The sequence below is a fragment of the Rhinolophus sinicus genome, chromosome 17, assembly GCF_057876585.1.
Source record: "Rhinolophus sinicus isolate RSI-liver-muscle chromosome 17, RSI-T2T, whole genome shotgun sequence".
In the NCBI taxonomy this organism is placed as follows: domain Eukaryota; kingdom Metazoa; phylum Chordata; class Mammalia; order Chiroptera; family Rhinolophidae; genus Rhinolophus; species Rhinolophus sinicus.
Window position 1 is genome coordinate 36,829,153 of NC_142517.1, and position 13,492 is coordinate 36,842,644.

Sequence of the window (13,492 nt, forward strand, 5' to 3'; positions counted from 1 at the left end):
GTTTTTCCCATTTTATACCCGCCCCCTGCCCCCTTCCCAGGGAGTATGGAAAAGTGGTATTAGGTGCTAAATATAAGGAAAGACCTGTTAAACTTTAAAAATAACGAAATAATAGGGGATATTTGTCTTAATTGTTTGATAAAGGAATGGGCAATGGCAGATGTTTATATTTTTTAATGTTAAATTTTTAGAATAAATACAGCTGCTATTCGAGGAATTCACAATCCTTTAAGTGAAGGTCAGTATTTTGACAACTATAAAGCTGATCACCTTGATTTCACCTCTTTTCTCAACATTTAGAGATAGATGGTATTTTAGACTGCAGAACCTCAGCTTAATTTTTAAAGTACCTTTTTAAAACTGTTCACATATTATTTTTCACACTTGGCCTGACTTGAGCAGTAATAAGTCACTCAGATAAGCAGCCTCTTCTTGGTATGTATGAATTCATAAATTTGTGAATATAGGTGTGTAATCGAAGTGTCATAGTGTCAATTGCCTCTTAGAAATCTTTATTTGCAAACACAATTGGCTGCAGGCAACAGTCATTTGTCATCAAATCATTGAAGTGTTACTGGCATCTTCCAAAAGAGAGATCTTACAAAGTCCCCTGGCAGCACTGACTTGTTTGGAAAGTATACTTTTATATTTATTTGTATATGTCTATTTTATATGTATTTGCCTGTATTTGTGAGAGTGTATCAATACCCATCTGTAATACATAAATAAGACATAAAAATTTCAACCTCTAAACCCCTTGGAATTCCCTGGGAATCTGCCACCTGAAACCTTTTTACCAGTTCATGACAACTTTCAGTCAGTATATCTGTAATGACCTTTCCTTGTATACTATTTTACTACTTGGCTATATTTTCTTTATAAAAATAAATTAGTTTCTTGATTTCTTTCTCCAGGGTTCAAATTTTAGTCTTTGTTTTGTAAAATTTCTTCTAAAAACTTACACTACTCAGTTTTTCATACTGGACAGTTTATACAAAATTTCATATATTATGCATTTGACTAAAATAACTTGTTCTAATTTATGAAAGAAAAAATAGGCAATAAAATATTAATCTATGTGAACGTAGTAAAACAAATATGTAAAAATTATTTTACAGCTTGTTTTTCATAGATGTTCACCTACTGGTACAAGATTAAAACCTGCATTAGCTGAGTGCATGCAAGCTTCTCCATAAGTTGGTGTCCAGTAATAGTGCTTTTTAAGGCCATTGGAGACTTCTGCAAGATACACACGTCCATCCACCACATATGGTTCCACATCTGTATTGTCTGGTTTTAGACAGCCCATTTGAATTAACTCTGAATATGCCTAAGATTTTTAAGAAAAGAAACTATATCATTAAGAAAATATTCATTTTACAGTGCTTAAACAAATTAGCTGTGCTAATTTGCAGTCTAAAATAAAATATTCTGAATAACATTGCTGAATTTTTTAAATATTTTCCAAGTATTGTGGTTAGGTTTTTATTCATTTAATTTCACACAATGAAATTATCATCTTGTAAAACTTATTTCTAATATATTAGGCATGTTTTTCTTTTTTTTTTTTAATGACTCCCAGAATTAACAATTCTCTGTATTACCAATTTTGTAAACCAAAGGTCCCAAGGTCAAAATTTTCAAGTCCCACAGAGGTTCTTAAATGACGGGGGAGGACTATTGTACATGCTCTTGAAGATCTGATGATAGCCAGGGACCCACTTCTCAGAAGAGTAAACAACCACAGATTTTGCAGACAACTGTATGGAGTTCATGAACCCCCTGAAGCTGACCTACAGATTTAGGCTCAGAGACAATCCCATAGTATTTGATACTATCTTGGCTGGCTACCTAATTATTTCTTCATTGTAGACATTTCTTTGTCTATGTTTTATGGATCATTGGTACCTATGTGTCATACAAACATGTTATACTTGTTTGTCAGTAAGGTTGCAATTATAGAGAAAGGCAAAAATTTAAACAGTAAAAGATTTAAAAGTCTAGTTGCTTTCTGCTTTAGCTTGTCATATTAGTTCTACACTCAACTTACACAGCTTCTAGTGTGTGACGTTTATACTCATATGTAGTATTTGGTATCTTTTGCTATTTCAAACATAAAACTTTCCAGTAGCTAAATTTTAGGCCTTAATGTGAAGATTCATCAAAACTAGTGTTTCACTATGCGCTAATCATTCCTAAGGCACTTGTCAATGATTGTAAACAATGTCTGACGTTATGGAGAAGATCCCAGGAAATACCTTCAGTGAAGAAAGAAACTTACCACACATGTAGCTTCGTCCAATTTGTTTCCCCAAATGTAGATGTTAGAGAGAGTGAGATTTGTTTTCACTGACTGTGAAAGGGCAACAAGTCCTTCGCCCTCTATGTTGTTGCTGACTACGGACAAACTATGGAAAAAGGAAAAGTAATAACCCTGGAAACCAATACTTCCACAAAGAGAAAATGCGTAAGTTAGCAACAACATTTATTACATTTTATTGTGTAAAGTCTTCGCATTATTTTTAAATATATTTAATGTAGTACTCAAAATATCGACCATGTAATTCTTAATATCCACATAACAGTTTTCGAATTACATGCGTCATATACCTGTGGCTCTACCTACACTTAAATCAACTTTCATTTTATATTCAGTAAATATTTGGGGGTGTATTACACATACATTTGTCAAGATAAAGCCATCCTACTAATATTTTCTTCGATTCATTTTTATTTTTAAGTCGGTCACACTGAATGATTATGATTTTTCTATTAGAATTCAGGATAAGTAATATAAGAAAAAGAATTTTCTCATTAATCCTAAGCAATCAGCTAGCATCAATCTAATTTTTAAAAGATACTACTTTTGAAAAAGAAAAGGGAAATGTTTACTGTAAACTTAATATTATGTCAGTTTAGAAACTGAGTTTTTATATTTCATCACAAATCTTAAGAGTTAAGGGGCGTGAGGTTAGTATTCTAAAAATGTAAGTTTTTCTGTTATTTTGGTTAAATGTAAAACCATACTAACGCTTTGAGACTCCTGTTGTGTGAAGTGAGAGTTTCACTGAGACACTTTGCTCCTGCAGTTTCTATTCTGTTAAAAGAAAGATCTATTACTTCCAGGGTAGTATTGTTTTTCAGTACATCAGCCAAAAACACCATTCCATCACGAGTGATTTTATTGCTGGGAAAGGAAAAATATGTAGTTATATTTGAAAATATGTAGCATTATTTTATTCAGAGAGCTAGCATGCTTAAAACTGTTATATAGTAATAAACAGTACTTTCTATTTTAGTAAAGACTTATTTTAATCATTCAGTTTCCAAAAAAGTTAGTGAAAATTTGCCATAAAATGTTGTTTCCATTCTGGTTTACATAATTAAATTGCTCATTCAAGTTAATACAAGATTAGTATCAGTATAAACTAAATAAATTATAAGGCTGAGGATAAAAAGTTGACAACAGTGGTTGCGTTTTCTAATCTTTGGAATTAGTCTCTAACAAAACATCCTATGTACTATGAATATTTATGTAGATTATTCCTATGATTTAACTTCTGAATTACTTTATGTCCAAATTATCACTTACCAGCTGACATCAAGGTAGCGCAGGCTTTTGTTCAGATACAGAGCGTCACATAACTGTTTTATACCACCGTTTCTCACGCCATGCTTACTCATGTGCAGTTCAACAAGGCAGTGATTTTCTTTTAACATGTGGCTTAGATGAACTGTGGATTCTTCCTAAAAATAAAATATTTTTTCTAAAATATAACTTTGAAGCAGTACATTCCAAACATGCTAAGTTGTTTAAATTAGCTTTTTAAAAAGATTATATCGGTTAAGATGATTAGTCTACAATTTGCATTTGTTTGGCCTGGCTTTTAAAAAAATATCATTTTTGCCATAAATGATATCTTTACTGTCTTAGAAACAGGCAACAGGCACTTGTAAAAGGCCTAAGTGATGTAAAATGCCGAAATACTGTACAAGTACTTTGAGAAAAACTAATAAAAGTTCAGTGGAACCACACAGCAATAGCAGATAGTAGATGAGCTTTATAATTAAACTGTCCAAATGCTAACTTTGCCTTTTACTAGCTATATGACTTTGGGCATATTATTTCATCTGAGTCTCAGTTATTTTTCACTGTAAAATAGGTGAAATTACACTTCCCTCAGAGAATTAAATAAAAAAGTACCTGGCACAAAATAAGTGTCCTATGGAAAACTAAAAAGCATTTATTGTAGTTCAGTATTCTATAATCCTGTATCTGATATGTTTAAATTATTGCTTTGGCAATGAAATGTATACCCAAAAGGAAACTAGTGTGCGATCTTAACAAATGCAAACTGATCACAAAAGGAGACCAGTATTGCTCTGCATGGTGCCTGGAACAGAGAACATACTCAATACATATTTGTGTTTTACATGGATGACAGTTTTAGGTCAAGAAGTTTGAAAGAGGGACCATGCTTATTAAGGGAGAGAACTAGTGTCAAATAGTGAAGGGACTTTTTTTTTTATTTTTTAGCTCCATTCACTTATGGAGTTTATGACTTAATTTATCTGGCATCGTTACGTTTCCAAGCTCCCCAGATAATGAACAGTAAAACCCTTAAATGGAATCAGTGTGCAGGGCCACATCTGAGGACAGCAAAGTATGAGAAAGCACACAGGATTCCTGTCCACGGCTACTGAAGAGAATGGTACTCAGTGATAGAGGGTGGGGGCCACCTGGGGGAGGAAGAGAAAGCCGGCTGGAGTTTAGCTGACTGCCTAGAGCACACGGCTGAGAACGAGGGCCTGGGCCTGAGAAAGAGCCTGGGCTTTTAATAACTATTCTCAGGCGGATTTGGGAATAATGACACCACTCAACATATTGAAGAGAGGAATCGTGCTTCTAGTGTAATTTCATATAGCTGAACATGCTTCCTCATTTAACCCGGAAAATGTTTATTTTAGCCTTCACATCTCCTGTGATCCTCAATCTGAGAAGCTTACCGGCCCCTGCATCGATTGCAATGCCCTTCCTCATGCCCCCAAGGCTCCCTGAGCATATCACCCTCCAAACTTGTTGATCTCCCTCCAAGTGGACTGACAGCTCCTTGAAGACAAGGGCCATGTGCTTTCTGTGACTCATCTCTAGCACGCAGCATTGCGTCTGGTCTAGGGCTGCATTCAAGTATGAATTAAGTGAGTGAATCATGAATGGGGCAATCACTGAACGCTTACTTTGAGCCAGGCATTTTGCTGGTCTTTAAAGTAGGGCTATTGTATTCGAGGATTCTGGGTGTCTTGTTGAACAGATTAGATTTATGTGCATGAAACAATTAACATAATGTAAAATTCCAAAAATTTTGATACAGAAAAGTGCAGAGATAATTCAAAGGGAGAGATCTATGTGGGCAAAGCATGCAAAACACTTGTGAATATGAAAACCACTTTAAAAATATGGTTAATTCTCAATTACTACTAGGGAATAGTGAGGTAGATAGTTTAAAGATTATATAAAGTACTTTGAACCTTTTTTAAAATAGTAGATAACTCTGTTTTTCTTTAAATCAATAAAATGAGATCTTATTCCTTAGCTTTTTACAACTCATAAGAGAAAAGCTACTTAATGTTAAGGAGCAAGGAGAAGCCTTAAAAGTAAAAATCATTTCAAAGATACAATGGTTCAGTCACATCAATATAACAGACACAAGAAAACAGTTCATACCATGTTTATTATCCAGCCTGTAAAACTTTATGTTTTCGTCGTAACTATTTTGCCCATCACAGGTTTACTCAATGAGAATTTGAGTTTACGAGAAAAAAATGACATGTTTACTGCTTAAGTAAACATCTAAAATCATATTTAGTTATAAAACTCTTATCATGAAGTAATTTTCCTTTCAAAGTTTTTCTTTGTAAACAGTAGTTTACAATTCTAAAACTACAATGCATTTGGGAATCTTGACATAACATTAAGTAGTACCTTTGTTTTATTCACATGTGGTAATATTAACTACTATCACTTTAAATACATACCTGTTCACCATACAGTATAGGTCGGTTCAGATTTATTCCTTTAATTTTTTGGTTCTGAGTTAGGACTGTAGCAAATGCTATCACACTTTGCATTCCCTAAAAACAGGTAAATTCATTAAGGAAACCGGCAAATCCTATAAATTAATCTCCCTACATAAATATTCAAGATTAGTAATCTGGAATCTGATAAATCAAAATTGTGTTTTTAAAAAGTTTAAGCATTTCCTGCTCTTTCAATTGTATGTAGGTTGATCAAATTCAGAAATGAATTGTTACTGTGTTCTTGTCTCCCTGCCCTAACATCTATTTACAGCATGCATGGGGACTTTTCTTAAAGTTTCAGTATCCATTTCCTAGGGTGTTTGCTTCTAGGTTTGCTCCTAAGCCCTCAGAGTTTTATATGATGCAGACCTCAGATACACACACTTGTGGATCCCAGCTAGGGCTCTATAGTACTGAGAACACATATCCTTATATTCATACTTGTACTTTAAGTGTGTGTGACGGGTAAGGGTTACTAGTCACATTTTTCACAGCTCCCACAGACCTCCTTCTCTACCTCCCTGAAGAGCCTAACCTTCCCCCATCTCAGTGATGGATACCACACCCAGCTGTTACGCCAGAAAGCCTGTGCCTCCTCTCACCACGCAAGTCCTCCGACTTACCCTCCCATACAGTTGATCAGTAAGTCTCACAGCCTCTGCCTCCAAAAGATGTCTCAAATTAGTCATCTCTATGGTCACCACCCCACCCCCAGTTCTCATCGCCCACATGAACCACTGCAGCAACTTCCTAAGTGGTCAGTGGGCTTCCTCTTGCAACCCTCTAATTGCCCACAAAGAAACCAGAATGATGTTTTAGAAGCACCAATCTCATCATGTCACCCCTCAACTTAAGGCCTTTCCATGATTTGTGTTTATAACAAAATCCCCTCTTCTTCCCCTGGCCCATGACCTACACCCACACCCCACACAGCCTTGCTGGATCTGGCCTCTGTGAACCTCTCCACCTTCACTGTGACACACTCTTTATAACTTCCTCTGTCCAGCCACCTGGCTCTTCAGTTCTTAAAACCTGCCAGACTTGATATTATTCATGTCCCTCCCTCATGACTTTTGCCTATCTGAAAGCAGTTTTACTATTTACCTAATACTTTTCCATTAAATCAATTTACTTTCTCACTTTATTTTAAAATTCTGTATCACTACCATAAATGGAAAACCATAATCTCTTGAAGTAAACAAAGCAACTACACGAGTATTAAAATCATGTCAATCAAAAAAGCAGAGAACCATGTGATTTCACTGATATGTGGTATATAAACCAAAAACAACAAAAGAACAAGACAAACAAATGAGAAACAGAAACTCATAGACACAGACAATAGTTTAGTGGTTGCCAGAGGGTAATGGGGGCGGGGGTTGGGGGGGTGGGAGATGAGGGTAAGGGGGATCGAATATATGGTGATGGAAAGAGAACTGACTCTGGGTGATGAACACACAATGGGATATATAGATGATGTAATACAGAATTGTACACCTGAAATCTATGTAATTTTACTAACAATTGTCACCCCAATAAATTTAATAAAAAAAAAAAAAAATCATGTCAATCTGTATCAGTAACGGTATCCATACCACACTTGGAGAAGCACTGTCTTAGAGTCTGTACCTGGACCCCTTGCCTAGAATGTTCTGCCATGGACCCTCTCCAATGTAGTTTTTTCTCATCCTTCACGATTCCTAGGTATTACTTCCTCAGGTCTTAGGCAACCATTCTATCATGCAAATTATCTTCTCCCCATTATCAGAGTACTTGGCCATCTGCAGTGCACTTTATTTGTTTATTGACCATTTTCCCAACTAAATATAAGCTTTGCAAGGGCAGAGCCCACATCCGATGCACTCCTGTATCCCTAGAATCTATATCCCTAGAATCCAGGATTGTGACTGGTATGTATAGACAATACATATTGAATTAATGCTTTCCCAGACCATCATGGATGCATCTACTACTATCTTATTTTTTAACTTTTTATTTATTTTAAGTGTGTTTTTCCAGGACCCATCAGCTCCAAGTCAAGTAGTTGTTTCAATCTAGTTGTGGAGGGCACAGCTCACAGTGGCCCACGTGGGGATCGAACCAGCAACCTTGTTGTTAAGAGCACCTTGCTCTATCCCACTGAGCTAACCGGCAGCCACCAACTACTACTATTTTAAGCTTCAGGACCTATTACCCCAAAGAGCCTCCTAGTCCATCCTATTGTTTGCATGTCCCATCGATTTTGCATTAATCTATACAACAGGTTCCCAACTGGCCTCAAGGTTTGAAAGCATGCTGGAGAAATTGAAGCCTGGAATTTAAAGACATGCAAAAAACACACACTTCTCATTATCAGGCCAGATGAAAGCCCAGAGCAGCTTTTAGCATCATAATTTTAGGTTTGTACGCTACAATAACTACTACAAAATGTTTTCAAAAGTAAACAAATGTATATTATACTAATGAAGTAGTATTTGTTTAATTAAAATGAACACAATCTTTTTCCTTTTAAAATGCCATACAGGTTAAGAAGCATTATGGATGGACATTTAGAAAGATTTTTATTATGCTGGATAGTCTATAGTATTATTTACTATAATCTGATTTTACTAACAGTCACCATTATTATGCCTAGGTTAAAAAAAAACAACTTTTCCTCTGATATTAGACATTTGAGGCAAGCTAAATCATTCATAAGGCTGTCATTTAGCTGGACTCTAACAATTCTCTGTAATAGTTTCTGGGGAGAATGATCCACTATCTGGGTGATTTTCTCATAACCAATTTACTCACCAGATCACAGTCACCCAGGTCTAACTTCTCTAAGGATGAATTAATTTGTAGCATTGCAGCAAAAGACATTCCACCTTCATTTTCAATCTTGTTTCCAGTCATTCTTAGGTGTTTCAGAGTTACATTCTTCTGAAAAGGAAAAGAATCATAAATTGGCTAAATTTTTCATCCACAGAATTCTCTTTAGATTACAGTAGTTAGGTGACTATATTACTATTTGCAGACTCATCAATTTTTCATGGAGATAAGATATATTCCTCAAAGGTAACATTCAATTTCCCAAAATAGATAAAAATCTAGTTTAATAGTTTAGTGGAAAGAATGTCCAGGAAACATGCCCAAACAATGACCTGTCAATGAAGCAGATTTTTAATAAAATTTCCTTTCATTGGAGAAATCTATAAATTTCTCTTCTAAGAAAATTATACCACTGTTTTTTTTATTGAGATGAAATTCATATAACACAGAATTAACCATTTTAAAGTGTACAATTCACTGGCTTTTAGCATATTCACAATGTTGTGCAGCCATTACCTCCAGCTGGTTCCAAAACATTTTCATCACCCACAAAGGAGACCCTGTACCCAATTCAGCAGTCACTTCCTATTCCCTTTATATTACTTTTAAGGAGATATTTCTGAGACATTTGCAGTTTAACGCCTTCTCTTATTCCATTATTTGAATAAATCTTCCACAAAGAAAATTACAGACATTTTATTGTCCTAATGAATAAATATTAGGGCATGTAAGTTTAAATAATTATCTTTAAAACTAATTCAAACTCCTCTAAAAGCCGAAAACAGGCAAGGATGTCCCTTTAACTCTTCTATTTAACATTGTACTGGTGGTTCTAGACAGGGCAATTAGGCAAGAAAAATAAACAGACAAAAAACAGCATCTAGATTGGAAAAGAAGTAAAACTATCTCTGTTTGTATATGACATGATCTTACATGTGGAAAATCCTAAGGAATCCACCAAGGAAAAAAAAAGCTGTTAGAACTAATAAACGAGTTCAGCAGGACACAAGATCAATATATATGAGTAAAAACAACTGTATTTCTTCTATACACTAGTAATGAACAATCCAAAAATGAAATTAAGAAAATTCCATTTACAATACTATCAAAAAGAATAAACTATTAGGAATAAATTTAACAAAAGAAGGGCAAGAATTGCACACTGAAAACTACAAAGCATCAATGAAAGAAATTAAAGAGCTAAATAAATGGAAACACATCCCATGTTCATGGATCAGAGGACAGTATCATTAAGGTGGCAATATTCTCCAAATTGATCTAAAGATTTAAAGCAATTCCCGTCAAAATATCAGCTTCTTTTCTTGCAGAAATTGATAAAATGATCTTAAAATTCATATGGAAATTCAAGGGAACCAGAAGAGCCAACATGATCTTGAAAAACTAATTACAGAACTATAGTAATCAGTGTGAGACTGGCAGGAAGACAGGCATATAGATTAACAGAACAGGATGGAGAGTCCAGAAATAAACTCTCATATTTATAATCAATTGATGTTCATCAAGGGTGTCAAGAAAATTCAATGGAAGAAGAATAGTCTTAGTAAGTGGCATTGGGACAACTGGATATATCCGCAGGCAAAAGAATGAAGTTAGGCTCCTAGCTCAAATCTTATACAAAAATTAACTAAAAATGGATCAAAGAACTAAATGAAAAAGCTAAAACTATGAAACTGTTAGAAGGAACTTTAAGTGTAACTCTTTGTGACTGGAATAGGCAAAGCATTCTTAGATATAACACCAAAAGCACAAACAACAACAAAAAACCCTGAACTTTATCAAAATTAAAAAAATAAAAATAAAAATTTGTACTTCAAAGGACACCATTAACAAATGAAAAGGCAATCTACAGAATGAGAGCAAATATTTGCAAAATACATACTTGTATCCAGAATATATAAAGAACTCTTACAACTCAAAAGGACAAATCCAATGTAAAAATGGGAAAAGCATTTGCATAGACATTTCTCAAAGATACATAAATGACTAAAAAGCACATGGAAAGGTGCTCAATATCACTATTTATTAGCAAAATGCAAATCAAAACTACAAAACCTCCTCGTACCCACTAGGATGGCTAAAAATAAAAAAGATAACATGCTGGTGAGGATGTGGAGAAATCGAAACATTCATAGATTGTTGGTAAAAAGGGACAGCCACTTTGGAAAATAGCTTAGCAGCTCCTCAAAATATTAAATAGAGATGAGGGTAAGGGGGATCGAATATATGGTGATGGAAGGAGAACTGACTCTGGGTGATGAACACACAATGGGATTTATAGATGATGTAATACAGAATTGTACACCTGAAATCTATGTAATTTTACTAACAATTGTTACCCCAATAAATTTAATAAAATAAAATTTAAAAAATATATATTAAATAGAAGAAAGCCATGCCTATATGGTCATTTACTCTATGACACTGGAAGCAAGATTTTACATTGGGTAAAGACACTCTATTTAATAAATGGTGCTGGGAAAACTGGACAGACACATGCAAAAAAATGAAGCTGGACCACCTTCTTACACCATATACAAGAATAAATTCAAAATGGACTGAAGACTTAAATGTAACACCCGAAACCATAAAACTCCTAGAAGAAAATATAGGAAGTAAATTGCAGACATTACCTGATATATCCCCTGAGAACATTATGCTAAGGCAAGGGAAGCAAAAGAAAAAATACTGATGATTTCCTTCACAGCAAAGGAAACAATCAATAAAACAAAAAGGCAGCCTACTGAATGGGAGAAGATATTTGCCAATGATACATCTGATAAGGGGTTAATATCCAAAATTTATTAAAAAACTCATACAACTCAACACCAAAAAAACAACCCAATTAAAAAATGAGCAGAGGACACGAAGAGACATTTCTCATACAGATGACAAAAAGACATATGAAAAAATGTTCAACATCACCAATCATTAGAGAAATGCAAATAAAAACCACAACAAGCACTTCACTCCAATCAGAATGGCTGTCATCAATAAACCAACAAGTGCTAGTGTGGATGTGGAGGAAAGGGAACCCTCGTGCACTGTTGTGGGATTGCAGATTGGTGCAGCCACTATGGAAATCAGTATGGAGGTTCCTCAAAAAATTGAAAATGGAACTACCTTATGATCCAGCAATTCCACTCCTGGGTATTTAGCCAAAGAAATCCAAAACACTAATTCAAAAAAATATATGCACCCCTATTTTTATTGCAGCACTATTCACAATAACCAAGACATGGAAATAAACGAAATGCTCATCGATTGATGACTGGATAAAGAAACTGTGGTACATTTATACAATGGAGTATTATGCAGCCATAAAGAAGAATGAAATCTTACCATTTGCAACGACTGGATGGATCTAGAGAACATTATGCTAAGTGAAATAAGTCAGACAGAGAAAGACAAATACTGTATGATCTCACTGATATGTACAATCTAAAGAACAGAATAAACAAACTTAACAGAAATAGACTCAGAGATATAGGGAAAAAATAAATTGATGGTTGCTAGATGGGAGGGGGGTGGGGATGGGGGAGAAGGTAAAGGGATTAGAAAGTACAAATTATTAGTCACAATATAGCCACAGGGATATGAAACACAGTTTGGGGAATATAATCAATAATGTTGTAAAGATTACGTAAGGTGCCAGACGGGCACTGGACTTATTAGGGGGATCACATCATAGACTCTGTAGATGCCTGATCACTGTCCACTGTGCTATACACCTGAAGCTGATGTTGAAAAATATTGAATGTCAACTATAATTAAATACATATGTGTGTGTGTGTGTGTGTGTGTGTGTGTATTCATTCATGGGATGTGGAGTACAGCATAGGGAATATAGTCAATGGAATTGTAACAGCTACATACAATGTCAGAGGGGTAGCAGAGTGGGGAGATTATCACTTTGTGAGGAGTGTATAAATGTGTAACTATTACATTGTTTTGTATACCTGAAACTAATAAAAAATATATATATTAAATAGTTACCAAATGATCTAGCAATTCCTCTCTTAGGTATATGTCCAAGAAAATAAAAAATGTGCACACATTTGTGTGCACATATTCATAGTAGCATTACTCATTAGAGACAAAAAGTGGAAACCCAAATGTCCATTAACGATGGATGAACAAAATGTGATATACCCCTACAATGGCGACGAAAAGGATAAACCTTGGAAGCATTAAGCCACATTTTGTATGATTCCACTTATATGAAATGTCCAGAATAGGCAAATTCATAGATGAAAAGTAGATTAGCAGCTGGGGAGTGATGGAGAGAAGCAAGGAGAGGGATTGCTATTGGGCACATGACTTCTCTTGTGGATGAAAATGTTCTAAAAGCTGCGAGGGGTGAATTCATTTATTTATTTATTTATTTTTGCAAGTGGTGAATTTAAAAGGCTAAATTTTGTATATGTGAATTATGTCTTAACAAAACCATTTTAAAAAGTTCAAAAGTGCTCATGTAATGTCGTTTAATGAATTGAAGTGTAATAAAAATATACATTCCTACAATATTAAAATAAGTTCACATTAATATTTGATTCTGTTGGTTTCAAGCTATCAGAAGTTAAAA

At 34.7% G+C, this 13,492-nt stretch overlaps 1 protein-coding gene across 8 annotated transcripts in view; it reads right to left on the bottom strand.

The window, feature by feature from the left end:
- The window catches only part of LRRC34 (leucine rich repeat containing 34), a 34,055-nt gene that overhangs the window by 8,506 nt on the left and 12,057 nt on the right, over positions 1-13,492 (bottom strand). For 5 of the 8 annotated variants that reach the window (XR_016019795.1, XM_074327707.2, XM_074327679.2 and 2 more), the window contains 6 exons: positions 8,872-9,000; positions 6,037-6,132; positions 3,593-3,747; positions 3,032-3,187; positions 2,282-2,408; positions 1,145-1,330 (listed from right to left, as the gene is read on the bottom strand). Coding sequence is in view for 7 of the 8 variants with exons in the window: in XM_074327707.2 (XP_074183808.2) it covers positions 1,145-1,330; positions 2,282-2,408; positions 3,032-3,187; positions 3,593-3,747; positions 6,037-6,132; positions 8,872-9,000 (849 nt within the window). In the remaining variant the exon portion in view is untranslated. Of the gene's footprint in view, positions 1-34; positions 1,331-2,281; positions 2,409-3,031; positions 3,188-3,592; positions 3,748-6,036; positions 6,133-8,871; positions 9,001-13,492 lie in introns of those variants that run through there. The other 3 variants (XM_074327697.2, XM_019734891.3, XM_074327687.2) reach the window with 2 other exon arrangements.